This window comes from Alternaria dauci, chromosome 6 (assembly GCF_042100115.1).
Source record: "Alternaria dauci strain A2016 chromosome 6, whole genome shotgun sequence".
In the NCBI taxonomy this organism is placed as follows: Eukaryota; Fungi; Ascomycota; class Dothideomycetes; order Pleosporales; family Pleosporaceae; genus Alternaria; species Alternaria dauci.
Genome location: NC_091277.1, coordinates 1,651,526 through 1,668,263, shown reverse-complemented (window position 1 = coordinate 1,668,263; position 16,738 = coordinate 1,651,526). Strand labels below are relative to the sequence as shown.

General features: G+C 51.0%; 4 protein-coding genes across 4 annotated transcripts; 2 read left to right on the top strand and 2 right to left on the bottom strand.

Annotated features, from left to right (window-relative positions):
• Nucleotides 1–43: 43 nt before the first annotated feature.
• On the top strand, nt 44–813 carry ACET3X_006887 (uncharacterized protein). Its single transcript, XM_069453067.1, has one exon. It carries the CDS (start codon nt 162–164, stop codon nt 741–743), a length of 582 nt encoding a protein of 193 aa, XP_069305655.1. The 5' UTR covers nt 44–161; the 3' UTR covers nt 744–813.
• Nucleotides 814–1,075: 262 nt separating this feature from the next.
• Nucleotides 1,076–2,932, bottom strand: ACET3X_006886 (uncharacterized protein; the record flags this gene model as incomplete). Its single annotated transcript, XM_069453065.1, has 4 exons — nt 1,076–1,293; nt 1,348–2,406; nt 2,461–2,676; nt 2,722–2,932. The coding sequence occupies 4 exons, from the start codon at nt 2,930–2,932 to the stop codon at nt 1,076–1,078; spliced, it is 1,704 nt and encodes a 567-aa protein (XP_069305654.1).
• A 381-nt stretch (nt 2,933–3,313) lies between these two features.
• On the top strand, nt 3,314–6,790 carry ACET3X_006885 (uncharacterized protein). The gene is made up of 3 exons (XM_069453064.1): nt 3,314–4,200; nt 4,266–6,002; nt 6,067–6,790. Exons 2-3 carry the CDS (start codon nt 5,707–5,709, stop codon nt 6,584–6,586), a joined length of 816 nt encoding a protein of 271 aa, XP_069305653.1. The 5' UTR covers nt 3,314–4,200; nt 4,266–5,706; the 3' UTR covers nt 6,587–6,790.
• A 7,351-nt stretch (nt 6,791–14,141) lies between these two features.
• ACET3X_006884 (uncharacterized protein) lies at nt 14,142–15,323 on the bottom strand (the record flags this gene model as incomplete). The annotated part of the gene is made up of 2 exons (XM_069453063.1): nt 14,142–14,801; nt 14,856–15,323. The coding sequence occupies 2 exons, from the start codon at nt 15,321–15,323 to the stop codon at nt 14,142–14,144; spliced, it is 1,128 nt and encodes a 375-aa protein (XP_069305652.1).
• Between the last annotated feature and the right edge of the window lie 1,415 nt (nt 15,324–16,738).

The following is a 16,738-nucleotide window of genomic DNA, read 5'->3' as shown; positions in this document are numbered from 1 at the left end:
TGATGGCATAAAGGTCTGGATGTCGGCAGAGAACAGGTATCCAGCACACTCATCAACACACAATCAGTTCTAACACTGGAACTGACTACCTCAAAATTGATCATCTTTATGAATACCAACTAGTTCTCAATTTATCCATCTTCTCAAACGAGCCATCCAATATGCCAACCCCTTCGCTTCGCCAAGTCATCGGGATCCCCAATTCGACAGCATCGGTCAAAGACTCCGTCCTTGTCATCATCGACGCTCAAGACGAATACATATACGGTAGCCTGCCAGCTCAAGATTACAAAGAGGTCAATTTCACGATCTCCGGTCTTCTCGGAAAATACCGAAAGCAAAACGGCCACATCATTCATGTCCTCCACAACACGGGCTCTGACGAAGCACCCATTTTCAAGCTCAACGGCAAGCTTACCAAAGAGATGGACGGTGTTGAAGCTATCGGAGGCGAGACCATCGTATGGAAGAAGCACGCCGGATCATTTTCGGAGACGAATCTAGCAGAGATTGTCGAGAAGACTGGACTCAAGAAAGTTGTTCTTACAGGATATATGGTGCATGGCTGCGTGTCAAGTACCGCTCGTGAAGCGACTACGCTAGGTTACGAGACCCTTGTTGTTGAAGATGGTGTTGGACAACGCGATATGAAGGACGTTCCTGCTGCACAGGTTAAGAAGGTTGCTTTAACAGAGATTGATGACATGTTTGGAACCGTTGTGAAGGCCTCAGACATTATATGAATCAATGCGGCTTGCTCTGCTTAACATCCTTTAGTTGTGGAGCGAGTGCATTAGCACTAGTTAAAGTTAACTCCCCCCTGAGGATCCTGAAAGCGCACCTCAAACGTATAAGTGTTGTCGTGATTTATGTGGTCGTTGCGTGCTAGTGAATCAATTGTGATCCATAGCGACGGTGTAGATACTTTCAGGTTCGCTAGCCATGTGGGACCTATTCAGTACGAAGACTTCTATTGCACGATAATCTAACTTGACCGTTGCAGCTCTGTTGCTCAGTGGTCGAGCTTACTTACCATTTCAGCGCATATTTCTCCTCACGTAGTAATTAGTCACACTCACACGCCCTTCTCTCCATAGACCACAACGTGTTCGGTCGATCGCCGTCCATCTGTTGCCACTAGGGTTGATGGGTTGTCTAGTGGAGCTACACCAGCTCGCCTGGCCTCCGCTTCCGTAAAGGTACCGTATAGATCGGTGGGATCGATTTGATCCATATCAGGGACGGGGAAGATCAGGTTGAGAATGTAGAATATAACGGCGCTGATAAAGAAACCTATTTGAATATAAGTGACAATTCTGTATCCAGATCTTGCATTATCTTACTAACCTATCAAGAATGCCATGTTGTAGAGCTGCACCAAGGACCGCGGGGGATCAACGTCTCCTCTCACAGTCACGACAAGGCCTCCAATGGTTGGTGCCCAGCCACAGAGCCAAGCCGGTATCGCTCGCCAGTTAAAGCCATTGCTGAAGTAGTACGAAGAGTCCTCTGTCCTGTACAGATGACTCAAGCGAATTCTTCTCTTCCGCAAGAGAAAGTAGTCGCATGCCATGATACCAATGATAGGCGCCAGAAATACCGAAAAGGACGACAAAACAGCGATGAAAGTGGTGGCGCGGTTGATGAGTTGCCATGGCTGGACGATCCATGCAGCCAGAAATGTGATAATGGCACCACGACGTATGTTGATATAACGCGGAAAGAGGCCAGCGAGGTCAATTCCACCAGAGACGGCGTTACCGCATATGTTCTCGAACATTGCAGTGAAGGCGAAACCTGCAGCCAGAAAGAATACACCCGCACGGGAGCGCGATGAGCCGTTCCCATTGTCCATCATGCGCATAAGTAGATCTGGTGGATTCCAATAGACCTCACCGTAGATCTTTTGTCCCGCAGCAGCGGTGACCAATCCTATCAAGGAGACGATGACATTTGTGACCACGCCGCTAGCTATGGTACCACAGATGTAGTGCCTTCTTGAACGTGCATAGCGTGAGAAGTCGCTGCCGTTGGTGATGCCTGCAGCAAGTCCGCCAATGGTTTGGTTTATGCCAGTCATGATGAGCCATGAAGTACCCCAAGGGGAGCCTGAGGGAATAGATTCGCCAGCGTTCCAGAGAGGACCTACGCCTTTGGCAGTTGCCACTGCCCAGATCATCCATGCCAACATGCCGACGCCGCACCATGTGCAGACTATGAGGAACGGAATCTTGAACTTCTCTGGCCGCAGCCACAAGAACGGGGTGGATAAGAACCAGAATACGACGAACCCTACAAATTGGTCGGTCGTGGCAGGAAAGCTTGCGCTGAAAGTGTTCGGCATGCGTGCGTACGACGGCCAGATTGCAGTGAGGCATACAGCGACCAGACGGCCGCCATTCCAACCTAACCCGAGTCAGTAATGTGGTGCGGATATCGGCCCTCAGAAGCCTTACGTACATTGGACGGCGTTCCAAATGAAGTTGAGGAGGATTCTTTGTAGCAAAGGTATGAAGCTTCCGCGCATACCCCAACTATACCTGTTCTGTACTGTGAAGCCAATATGCCACTTCAGTCCAACCCAAGCGATGGTTGTAGAGAATAGAGCAATCAACACGCTGCCAATAACGATGATAAGAATAGCCTGTGGGACGGATAAACCCATGGCTTCCGTGACTATCAGCCGTCATGTATTAACAATCGTCCTCTGTTGTAGCTTACCCAAGAATGTGCTTGGGGTCTGCCAATTTGCGAGGTTCAACGACGCAATTGCCCAAAACCCGAAGTAATTGAACCAGCCCCATGTCCTCCGCTCTGGTGGGAGTGGGATCAGATCGCGATTGCTCCATGCATCTGTTTGTTCGTGCTTTTCGTCGTCTCCACGCAGACGCACTTTCTGATCAATCGCACTCAATCGGTGCCTTAAAGTCATGATACAAGTAAGCGAACAACGTTGTCAATGTTCGATGAGGCTGGAATCAACGGTTATGAGGGGGTGACCATGATAAACCCCCTCCTTATCACTGGCGCTCGCGGATCATCCCCCATCTTTCCCACCTTCCTAAGGCAATCGCAATCCATGCGTACCCACTCTTGTACATTGGCACATGCTCTGTGAAGAGCCAGCTATTTCTTACAAGTTTGCGTTTTATCGCCTCTGTCGTTGTGGTCGACAAGAGATGTTTTGGATTTCAGCCGGCCGCTCTCAGCAGGGCGGCCTGAGGCGATGTTTCAGGCGTCCAGCCTCCCGCGGCTGCACAACAAGCACCAAGATCCTGTTGGTCCCTTGCTCGCCAGCCCTTACGCGTACCCCATAAACGTCGCATAGACCTTGTCTTCTACTAACACCGAATTCATTTGCTGCTTTTGTTCATCAGTTTCTTTGACTCTGTCGCTTCCGCTCACCGTTCTTCTTGGGCGCCTTGCGAAGCGCTGCAAATCGCGAGGGGCATGCCATGTTTTGGATGGGGGCGAAATCTGGCTGATCTTCCGATACTTGAGGACGAGTCACTACGCTCCAAAGTCCCGACTGCTGTCGCGCTTTTTGAGACGTCATATCAATAGTAAACTCCATGTCTTCGCTGCCTCCCACTCCTCAGTGGCAGGGCTGGCAGACTCATCGCCGCCAGCAGTCGCCTCCACAACAACCAGGGTACCCACAAAACCGTTACTCGCCCGCCTCCTCGCCTAACCACTCGTACTGCGGAGAGTATGCACCTGCCCCGGGATCCTACATACAACCATATTATAGCGACGATACGCCGGTGCCGATTATCGCAGAGCTACCAGCACCCTTACCGCCAGCTCCATCAACTTCAACACCCGAGGAGCAGTTGAGACAAGATGAGTTGCTTGCGCATAGGATGCAACATTTGGAAGTGGAAGGAAGTCGAAAAAGATCGCAAAGTGCAGTAAGCCAGCATGCCCGCCCTGCAAGCATGATGCCGCCCAGCCCCCAAGGGTTGTCACCATTGCTATATCAGCAGCGATCTGCGCAATCTTTGCGACTCCATTCGAGAAGCGTCTCCTCTTTCACCGATCAGCGGCCGATGAGCATGGCTCCAGTGGCTACCCAGCAACTCGCGCCTTTGCCTCTCAATCATCAGCGCTCCGCACAATCCCTACGACCTCATTCGAGAAGCGTTGGAGCGACCACCGAACCATGGAGTCCTGGATCGTTCGATCCACCGCAAGATTTAAGTAGGTTCAGTACCTTACCCGAAGTAGTCGTGGACCAATATCCGGTATCTTACAAAGATCCCCAGTCGCCGCTTGAGAATCTACCGATTCCAGTGTTGCTGGATCAACAGCCCTCAAAGCGACCATCAATCGCACTGGAACCATCCTCGTTGCCCGGATATCTTGAGCAATACCGTCAAGCACCGTACCCGCCTCAGTGGAACCCACCACCCATTGTTACAACTCTGTACGCTCATCGGGGGGAAAGCAAAAGATCATCCGGATCCAGCTGGTTGGACACGCCAGATTCGTGCGCCTGGCGAACAATACGTCCCTCAGAGCATGCGCAAACTCCTGTTCCACCGTCCTACTCGTTCAAGTTTAAAAGCACGAGTAGCAGCTTCCGCAGTCCCAAGTTGTCATGGATAATGACCTGTCCCGACGAGAACACCGACCCGAGCAAGAAAGTATCCAAAGCACATCAAGTTGTGTGGACTTACGATCTGAAGCTGGATCCCAAGACTAATCTCCGCAAGTCTGAGTCCTTGAGCTGCGGAGGTACAAATGCCAGATCCATCCTGACAACCTACGTGCATGCGCTTAATTACGACTCCTTGCGTTTCATCGGCCCAGACGGATGCGCATACATGTGGGTTACTAGCACCAAAGTATCTTCCATTCACGGCTCCCGGTACGACACACTAAGACATGCTCTCTTTGTTGCTGTCGGGAATATTGCCGATCCGCTATATGGCAGCATTGTTGCAGATCACTGCTTCTGGGATGGATACAGTGATGGAAGCGGAGGGTCTTTGCCAGATGAATCGGTTCATATCCGTTCGGCAACCACGGATCCAGCCATGGTTGTAGCAACATTGCAGGTGATGAAGGAATGGGAGAAGCATACGCTCAGACAAGAGAAAAGAAAGAACCCCAAGGCCTTCGCAGAAGCGGAAGACGAAGCCAGGGGATGCGAGCTTGGAGCCTTCAGCTATTGGAAATCTTGAGAGCTTCACTAGACCACAGACATCAGCAAGAAGATGGATGTTCAATGTGGAGTCGGAGCGATTACTCATTGTGAAAGATTTCCCCGAGCGAGTGCTTGGCCCCGCCCTCATATCGCAATCTCTTTGCGCTGACGCGTAAGTACCTAGCGCTTCAACCTGGGACTGCATGCGATTGTGGCTGCCTCACACCTTGTCGTCCCGTCCCGTCCCTTCACAGTCGGCAGGATTACTACAGCTTCGGCCAATCACGGGGACACACTACTAAGGAGGTTACGCATAGAATCACATATCGTTCCAGACTTGCGCTGTGATCCGATGGGGCGGACCTACCCGTTGATGGTTCGTTTCGATTACATACATAGCGCGTTTCATCGCCTTAGTTCCCGCGCTCGGGAAATAATACATCATTTGGGCCTTTTGATAAGTATCGGATCACGGCCACCAGCATAACCACAGCAAGCCACTCGTTGTCACATTCCTTATCCAGTCACTCGTTTACCCATATCTTGCTCTTCCAACAATGCTCACTCTTGCACTTCTCAGCGCTGCGCTGGCCGCCGCTCCAGCTATGGCAGCGCCATCCCCCCAAGGCATCACCATCTCCAACTCAGCAACACAGGCACCAATCAAGATGTGCGGCACGGCGCAGAACATCGTTTTGACTGATACCCCGTGGATCGTATACAACATGTTCTACAACCAGGCGCAAACCAAGGGCAGCATGTGCACTGGATACGACTCCGTGTCGACTGGTTCAGATGGAACCAAGAAGATTAAATGGAGTGCGGTTACTAACATCGACTACGTGAAAGCCACGTACGTACACTCGGGATTTATGAATACCAATGTTTGTATGTTCGAATCGCTAACCTGGACCTAGCGACAATGTCCCCAAGGGTTACACGTTCGTCGGTCTGACCCAAAATCTCGAGACTAGGCTCTCTGCCATCAAATCAATCCCCGCGACATACGAGTGGAGGCGCACCAACAGTACCGCCTACAAGGGTAACATCGCATTTGACTTCATGACCTCCGATACGAAAGGCGACTCCACATCTTCTTCCGCCCAAGAGCTCATGCTCTGGCTTGAATACACCGGTGGCCAACTGCCCATCGGATGGCCTGCTGGTCCAACAGCCACAATCCCCAACCTGTTCGGCACGAGCTGGAAGTTGTACCAGGGCAAAAACGAGGACACTGGCATTACTGTGTCAAGCTTGCTGCCTGATAAGATGTTTCAAAGTCCTTTCAAGGGAGACCTCAAAGAGTGGTTGCAGGCGCTCGTCAAGGTTGGTGTTTTCAAGGACAGCACTTTCGTCAACGTGGGAAATGCGGGCACAGAGCCTTTCTACGGAAAAGCCACTGTAGAGGCCACATTGGGTCTGCAAATCAACTTGTAGGTTTCGTGATGCATGCTACTATACAGTGGTCGTATCATCGAGGACGGTCTTGGCGCATGTTGTAATCGTGCATCGCCTCTCGTCGCTTTCGTTTCTTGAATCTGTTTATAACTAGGGCATACTATAAGACAGCTCACGAGCTAGATCTTGCTGAAACACCAAGAACCATCAACGCAGTTTACTACCCATCCTACCACGAACATGGTGAATGTCCCAGGCTTGCTCATACTTCCAGCAGTATTGCTCACAACGCTATAGCATTTTCCTGGTGATAAAGTTAACATGCTACACAGTGCGCCCTTATGGACTGTACAACGTACGAGCTCAGTTGACTATAAGGAATCCTCCGATACGTCTCATTCTATCCTTTATCTCACGGGGTGAGATACCAGCGCTGCTTCAGCCTCGTCAACAACAAGCAGCTTCGCATGCAAGAACCGTAATGCGACCGATCCCGGTAATCAATGCAAGCAGGGCGTCTGAGCTGGATACGCACGATTGCTTACACCTTGTTTGAATCATAACCCTTAATATGATGCTCACCGCTGCATCTGGACATGCAGCCACCTCTAATAGGCGGCCAACTCGACCTTCGTTCGCAGAGTCCAGCTTACAATCGACGTGCATAATTTCTATGCCTATATACGGATTCTCTCATTCATCCGCCACTGAGAAGGCGAAAGACACACATGACTGCTCAAATATTCTGACTGAAGTTACAGATGCCGACGAAGTTTACACCGAGCAGTGCGAGGCTGCAGCAGCAGTTGAAAATCTCATGTGGTCACAGGAGGACGTCAAATCATTGTGTCCTGTGCCAAACGAGATGCATGGTTCTCCTTCCGGGAAGAAAATGCAGACAAGGTCTACTGCCATCTTAGACCTGGTCCAGAAGAGCGAGCAGCTGGACTGCACTTCTCTCCGGATGGCATCGGAATATACAGAGCTACTTTTCGACGCAGAGTCTCCATTTGAAAGCGACGAGAATCTAGCGCTTCGCAGTGGCTCCGCCCCTAGATTAACGCCCCAGCCGCTGACACATCCCGTTGCACGTAATCACGACAAGCCTTGCCCGACTCTTGAGCTTCTCGATGTCAGCCATTTGAGAATCCAACCCACACTAGCTATGCAAGACTTCCGCGACCACGTATCGAAATTTCTGGACTTGGATGCCTCTCCGGCGACTGACCAAGCCCAGGATGCTATACCGGAATCTACGGCCAGGAGAGATGGTCGTTCTTTGGTGCATTCATTCCCGCTTATATTCGCAGGGCAAACAGCGACCGAAGCACCCTGGCAACTCGAATGCGACCCCGTCCTTCGATACGCCACCGGTTCTTCACTGCTCCCAGGCTTAGAGCATCTTCGCAACATCACTGCTCGCTCCGCAACTATCCAGTACGACCACAACATCGAAGACCTGTATCGTGCTAATACATCTTTCATTGATGGTTGTCACGATGACGAGTGTTTGTCTTTGAATAATGAGATGCATACTCTTCGCGTGCCTGGCGAGAACTTCATGCTCGCTGATAACGGCGACAACATCGATCTCTCAGGCGTGTATCCCACAACAGAAGACATCTTCCAGTCTATAGATGAGCTCGTTAATGCGGACATGTTTGACGTATACGAAGTTCATAGAGGCATATCCTCCGATATGCTGTTTCTTACCAAAGGACACTCCGACACCAGTTCACAAGCCCCTGAGTCATCTGATTTACTCTTATACCCGTCTAACTTTGACGCTCCATTGCTCATGTGCGACAACGAGAACAATTCTGATGTCTCTGATTCAGACCCTGAGAGTTTGCCATTGACTCAACACTCCAAGCTAAATTATGTCGACACTGACACCCATCAATACATCTCTTATACAGCTTTGAACCAACTATTGGCAATGGAGGAAGACGAAACGCGGCCAGTCATTCACCGCGACACCCCCGATGACGATGAAGACCCGGCGGAGATTGGCCTTGCTGAGTTAGTCTATCTTCCTCCAACGGCGGAAGTTTGTGCAACGTTGCAGCCACCGCGAAACAGCTCGAACCCAAACAGATCAAGCTCCAATATACATTCTGCCATTTCTCGGCCACCAATACCCGTTCAGCCTGGACGCAAACGCCAGCGCGCCGCACGCCGAAAATGTGAACCGTATGGGCTACACTCTAGCAACAGGTCTCGACACCAGCGTCAAATTCCGCAGTTGAGACTTGCTACACAGCTCTTACCTAACCGTCGGCCATTATCCATAATTTCAGAGAATGAATCACCGTGTTCCAGCTCGTCTTCTTCGGGAAAGTCCCTGGACTTTGCTAATCATCGAGGATTTGTGAAGCCGATGGAAAGTCGTCGTTTAGGCTTCCTAGACGACGAGGCCCCCGAATCACCAGCGATGCCAATCTCAAGTTCCGATTGCATCAACGATGATCTGAAAATCACAGACTTGAAAGACTATGAATATCTATTTACTAATGCCATATGGCACAATACACCAGTTCTTACATTCGATCGGCGAAACCAGGAAGCATATGTAGGAATGGCGCCTGCATCGGCCGCACCTTCTCCGCTTCCCATGGCACTCGAGATCGAGATCCACAATCGCCTCGCTTTCATGTTCAATTGCATAAACAATGGGATCCTTGACGAACTACCAGCCCTCAGCAGTGACCTCCATTGGACACTTTGCGCTCTTGTGGATGATAATCCCGCCTTAACTCTATTAGATAGCCTAGGCGTAGCTATAGAACTTCTTGTTGAGCGAATGCTGGCATCCACAACTGCTTCTTAGCTTTACACATGCGGCTGCCAATTCGTCCTTGACAGGAAGAGTGACGCCAGTGTAGGCGCTACCGGCAAGTCTAAGCTGAATGTCCCAGATTTTGTTGTCATTTAGCATCTCAACGCTCGCCATTTCATTCGTGGTAATTACTAGAAGGTTGAACAATGATCAGGCCCACACTGGTGTTAAAGTTAGCAAAAGTGATGCGACTGAGTTTCTCCGGAACTCGTGTGTGTATTGCAACCTCAGGCGGCGTCCTTCGTGTTTCGTGGGGCTGCCGGGTCTGTTGTCGACGTGTTGGGGGTGATCCTGGTCCAGGTACCTGCCACATAGCGCTCTTCAGCTTCGCTAGATCTGGTACTGACAGACGAAATAACTATGATGCGTCCATCGCCGTTCCTACTTTGATATGGCCGAGATTCATTCAATCATCGCGCTTGACGGCTGTGTACCAAGAGTCTTGTCTTGGTATGCTGGTCAGTACCGAGATTCAAATCTGGAGCTAGAGCCCAGTGCGGCTGGACCGCCATCCGGTGCTATTAATGGCATCGATTGGATGGAGTACCTCCACTGTTGCTCGTATCAGCAAAACTCTCACCTGATCATCGTATTGGAAACCAACAGAAATGATTGAGAGGCGCGAGAACAACGACCGTGGTAACGTGCGATCATGGAACCACGTCCAGCTCTTCAGATTATAGTCATCTAGTTCGCACATGCATAGGGGCTGCCATGCTTATTGACTTCCAAGAAAGGGTAATTTGTGTCATAGAACGTGACTGCAGGAACAGTAGACACGGAATTCCGTGGTAAGATCTGTTGTTGAATTCGAACATTCTAGTAACGAGTGTCGAAATTGTGGGCATGCTCCGCTTGCTCTGATCTGTCAAAAGCTTAGGGGGAATAAGCTTCCGCCAGGTTCTACAAACAGGGGAGAGGTGCTGTGGTGCAGGCACAACCTGCACTAGTGCCATGTCTGATGTATGTGGCTGAGATGCCATCTGGCCCAGGCTTGGTAATGGTCTGGTGTATTTTTGAGAAAGGGGATCCTACTGGCTGACTGTCGAAAAATACGAGTAAAGTGGAGAGAGAGGGCACTTGCACACCCCCAACGGTTGCATATCGTATTAGCGTGCACGGCTTTGGTCGTGCAGACGACAGCAGGTCCAGCCACGCTGTTTTCATATTGCACAATCTTGGGTAAGTTTGCCACGATTGTTTGTAAGAGCGACGTCCGGTGCTAAGACCCATGACCGGTGCAACGTTCATGTCAGGTCGGAAAGAGACGAACGCCATGCACCGTCAGCGCATTGCTTGTTTTCCGCGTAAAGTGCCCGAAAGCGTAAGACTGGCATCTAGTAACTGCAAGTCAGCATATGTGGCGTCGCTAGCGAAGGGGTGAAGGAGTATTGACAAGACAATGAGGGAAGGCGACAGTACATACAAAGCTCGTCGGCGCATCGAGGGTCTGTTATCAAAGACTCGATTGAGTATAGCTTCCACGGTGCACGCAGGTGGAATTCGGAGGAATCAAGGCTCGGAATGGTGGGGCAGGGGGCGCCCAAGACTACGGCCCTGGTGGATCTTCAGGAACGTGGCCGGCCGGCTATCTTTGGGAGCGGTACTTGGGTAGCATAGCAACAACGGAAGTGTCGCCGAATGCGCGATCTCGCGAACATGAGTTGCTGAGGCCTGGCGGACGATGAGCTGGGCAGAGACGACGGTGGTGTGGTGAAAGCTACTGGGTTCCGGCTGTCGTGACTGGTAGCTGGAAGTGAGCTAGTCTCGTTGTGGTTAAAGCGTGATGCAAATATAGTCCATAACGGTCGTTCATCCCGGCAACGCCAGCATGACTGTGCGGTAGGGCTGTGTCGTTACTCGCCCATCCCCTGCGAATCCTTCGCTGATGTTACTCTTCGGGATGTTCACGCTATCGACAGCTCGTACGTAGAGCGGAGCTCTCCAGATGGCGAGATGGCGAGATGTTACTTCGTGTTGACAAAGTGGAGACAGCATCGACGTCAGCCATCATGGAAGCGTACGGACAAATCTGGGGACTACAGTATATAACTTTCGTTACATCTCATCTATCATGTCCATCTTCATCCAACCATTCACTCTCGCTTCCCAACCAACACTCGCTACTGTGCCATCACAAAAGCCTCCAGTACAATAATTAATTCCAACCCAACAACCTCTCAAACCATCGTCAAGAAAATCGAATCAGGAACACTTTCAAGATGCGTTACTCTTACGTCGCTGCTACTCTCGTCGGCTCGGCCCTGGCCATGCCTCAATACGGCTACTCAGCTGTTGTCCCTACTGGATACCAGCCGGCCCTGACTTCATCAACTCCCAGTGCTTACCACGCCTCAACTCCTGTCTCCTCCAAGCCGTACGAAGCATCTACTCCCAGCTCTGAGGTCCACTACCCAGCGAGCACGCCTGTCTACGAGGCATCTACCCCTCCTGCCTACAGCGCATCCACTCCCGCAGCAAGCTCTTCCGTCTACCATGCGTCTACCCCTGTAGCAAGCTCATCGGCTTACCACGCTTCCACTCCCGTCTACAGCGCATCGACTCCTTCAGTTAGCTCATCGGCGTACCACGCCTCAACTCCTGTCTACAGCGCTTCTACTCCCATCTACAGCGCGTCGACCCCAGCCTACAGTGCTTCCACCCCCGTCTACCACGTCACTTCTTACGGAACTGGCTATGTCCATCCTACTCCCAAGCCTTCATCGGCTTCAGAGTACCCCCACTCCGACTACACCACTACCCTTACCTCGACCCATACATCTTGGGTGCCATGCAGCACTTCGGTTGGCCAGGGAGAGCACTCCAGTGTCATCTACTCGACCTACTTGACACCAACCTACTCCACTGTTACCTTGACCTCGACAGTCCACGGCCCAAAGCCTACAACTGACAAGCCCGTCTACCCAGCGGAGACTCCTGAGGGACCCAAGCCTACCTACCCTGCCGGTACTCCTGAGGCGCCCAAGCCGACCTACCCTGCTGGCACTCCTGAGGCCCCAGCACCAACATACCCCGCTGGTACTCCTGGTGCTCCTCAGTGCCCTGCCCCAGTAACCGTCACTAAGACTGTGCATGAGGTTGAGACCAAGACCGTCACCGTTGGTGCTGGTGGTGCTTACACTCCCGGCCCAGCCCCGTCTGTTGTCTACCCCGAGGGTACCAAGCCGTCCTCTTCCGCAGAGCACTACTCTGAAGGCCCCAAGCCGTCGTCCACCAAGCCTTACCCTGTCGGCCCTAAGCCTTCCTCTGAGGTCAAGCCCCCTTACCCATCCTCCGGTAGCTCGATCCACTACACTGCTTCCTCGGCGCCTTACCCAATCCACACCCCCTCCTCTTCCCACGCTTACCCCACCGAGTACCCTACTCCTTCATCTTCCACCAAGGAATACCCGGCATCCACCCCTTCTTCCTCCACTAAGGGATACCCTGCTGTCACTCCCTCTTCGTCGACTAAGGAATACCCCGCTGCCACCCCTTCTAGCTCGGCTGCACCCTACCCAGTGAGCTCTCCTTCATCCTCGAAGGTCACTCCTCAGCCCACTGGCTACGTCGCCTACCCCCACTACTAAGCTACTCTGGTAGCTTGAGCACTTTCAGTTCTATCACAAGCAACAATTTCGGGCGGCACAGGTGTTTAAACAGCGACGTAGAGACTGTAGCTCTTCTTTGATAGAGCCATCGCTCCTTCACCTTGCATTACTCAAGCGTTCTGATTTAGATTTGGTTGTTTTCACGCATTTGGAATTTCTTTTCATACTCTAATTGTTCATATTCCACGAACGACGGGTATAGAGCGGTTACGATGGGTATGAGTTTAGTAGTAGATACATGTTTATGGTCCAACCTTTTGTCACTCCTTCAAAAGTACTTGCTTATCTTCCGTCGTGATGTAATGGCTTTGAAGCAAGTTCCTGATTGCTGCTCATTCGGCTAAACTACAAATACATATTAACACCAACACACTCACCCGATCAATATTGTTCTACACACATATATGTGAAAGCGTCAAAGAACACGAGGCCCACGCCGCGCTTATGCATGCATGCATAATCAGCATACACATGCAACCGTATGATCGTGTTCCTAGCGACATTCCCGAATCCGTTACTCTTCCCGCACAATCGATAGTCTGGTTCGTATCAGCGCGCGTGCGCTTTTCATTCACATCATTCACATCATTCATCCATGAATGTGTATCGTGAAGTGTGCGCACATTGTGGCTTCCTTTAGCTTCTATAACGCGAGGTTGTATTGAATTTGATCAAGCGACGACGAGTCATCTGATCCTGATGCCGAAGTTGTGAACGCGCAGGATGAAGGAATCTCGCCTGGGCATATTGGAGGATTATACGAGCCAACACTCGACAAAGGGATTCGGCTGCAAGCCGTGTATCGAAAAAAAGACTGTCTACTAAGATATCTGAGTTGTTCGTGCATAAAGCAGACTGAAGTGAGTATGAGAAGACAAGTACGAGTCAATAAGGAACGACTCGTAGAGAAACGAAGAAGAACAAACTGATGAGTCGGAATTTTAAGAGATTCAGCTGCAGATTTCGCGCTATTTGCCAAGGCAGGCACTCTTTGGACTGGTACTCAGGAAGGCATTTGATCTGAAAAATACGTCGCATTACTCTCTCTGTTGGCACTGCTTCGCGAATTGGGTATATACTCAGGACCAAGACCACAAATTACTTACAATTATATCCCTTGCGTCCCTCTTCGAAATGTCCGCACTCATTCCAAAATCCTACTCTCTCCGTTCCTCATATCCTGGAATCTCACATCCGTAAATTCACCCTCGTCGTCTGCTCTTGCCTCTTTCAAGGCGTCTTCTACCGTCCAGATCTTTCTACGTAGGAACCAGCTTATGAAACCTCCGCCCTTCTTGACCTCGTCGTGTGTTGCGACCCAGTATTTCGCTCGTAGTATGCGTTGTGCGAGGACGCCGTTCTTGGCACCGAGATTGAGTTGCTGAGCGGAAGATATGGATACGTCGTGGAGTCCGTGGAGGAAAGCGAGCGTGTGTAGTGGTGGGTCGGCTTTGGCGATTGGGCTGAGTGCCTCGTGGGGGATGCCGTGTGGCGTGTAGATTACACATTCTGCTTCCTCGCCGTTGATATTGGATGAGAAGTCTTCTGCTCCATCACCATTTATGCTAAGACTTGAGAGACGTTTCTTGGGCGTGGCTGTCGACAAGAAGGGATGTGTAGCGAAGGTAATGAGGAGCGCGGAGTGGTAATAGAGAGAATCTCCAGACGCTGTGAGACGCGATATGCTGAGCCATGAGGGGAGAGGAGAGAGGCTGTAGTCGTGCCAGTCGGCGTTGTCGGTGAAGGTGGGCGTTGTTATTACGGTACGGAAGTGGTTCCAGGACGATATCAGGTTGGCTGCTTGCTGTGGGGCTTGTCAGCACATGATTTCTTGGAAGTTGTAGAGTGGAATAAATACCTCTGTCGCGAGAACCGGTACATCACGATGTACCTCTAGCAGTGTCTCCTTATGACAATGGTCTGTGAACTCGTGGCTGACGGCCACACAGTCCACATAACTTCCCTCCTCCACCTCCTCTATGTTTCGCTTCCTCCCTTTCCTACCCGTTCGCAGCCCTCCAGCCAATATCTCCACCTGTCGCGCCAGCTCCTCTACTTCAGCAACACTCTTGACAGCGCTCTCCGTCGCGTGGAATTGCTGGCTAAACCATTTCGCGACATCGCTTTGTCCGCCCACGAACCACGGGTCTATCAGAACATTGTAGTATATGCGACTTCCATGCTTAACGGCGTTTGCTGGGCGTGGTATTTGGAGGAGCCAGGATGTATCGGCGTTCAGATGGTGTAGGACAGGCCGGCGCGTTGCAAGAGCGCGGACGACCGAGTCGCGAACTTCGAGATGGAGTTGTGAAGACGGCGCGTCCATGTTGAGACGAGCCTGATGATTCCCGCGCTGACTTTGGTTGCGCTAGGTACTTGCGCCAGGTATGCGCACTTCAAGGCAACATTTGGCGCGTCGAGGGCGAATTGATGGCAGATGCGACCAAAAGCACGCTAATGGAGGCTGGGGGAATGCGCTCATGACGCACAGACAGCACAACCAGAGCCTTTGCTGAATAGATGCATCATCGTCCCTTTCAGCCTTGCCACGTCAGAACCAACCATGATAGTGGTCTATTTCCATCGTTAAGGCGACTTCTTTGTAGAACAGGCAATACTATACGTTACCTAGGTACTGTAATATCACAGAGCGACTGCCTGATCGAATGGACTGAGTCGCAGCGAAGAATTGCCGGTAAGACAAGTACTTGTCACCCTAGTTGACCTAACCACAAGCTTCGCAGTGTCCTCCGGGATATATCAAGCCATGTTGCCGGATCTATGACGGACATGGCTGTACGAGCTGACTATTGACCGGTTCGCATGACGTAGCGTCCGACACACAGCGCAACAACAGCGATTGGTCGCTACCTAGGTACCATGCAACACTCAACAATAAATGTTACACTTTACGTGCATTGTCGTTGCAATTACTACATTGATGTACTGGGCTATTGGAGGCCGCTTCTAGGGAAAATAGGATAAAAATTAGACAAGGGAAGAAAGTTGGTCACAGCTAGATTGCTTTACCCGACATAAATTGCCTGCGGAAAGGGTATCCTAGGAGACCCTCACGATACTCTGTGAACATTCTTCGTCTACATCACTAAGCCGTTGGATTTATTCTGGTTTCTACGATTTTCATGTAGCCCCAGACCCTTATCTACCATGAAGACCTTCATCGGAGCTGCCTTGCTCTTCTGCACCACACCCGCCCTATCTTCCGTCGTCTTCCTCCTCTCCAGCAAATCAAACGGCCAAGGCCTATCCAAAACCTGGGTCGTCGATCGCTGGAAATGCCAGAACCTCGACGCTGACATGGACAAGCAAGCAAGCTGGGCTTTTGTAGCTTCTGGTCTTGCAAATGGTTGTTTCTTGTACGAGTAAGTGGTGCATCCTCACTACTGCAATATCTAGGAGCTAGATCGGCGTTCGATTGACCGTGATACAGGGACCTGAACTGTACCGGACGAGATTTGTACGTCGAGAAGAATAATTCGAACACCATCGGTCCAGGGCCTGTAAATCTCACGGACTCCAACTTTGACAATGTGGCGAGCTCCTTCTCATGCGTATAAGGATACAAGCAGAACGTCAATTTTGTGGATCCAGACTCAAGGAACAAGAAAGTACATGGTAATACGCACACACACATCGTGGGCAGAGTTGAACGTTGAAGATTTGGGAAAATGGCGCGACTAATGCGCTCAATGCATATTAGAGAAACAAAACTCATACTAT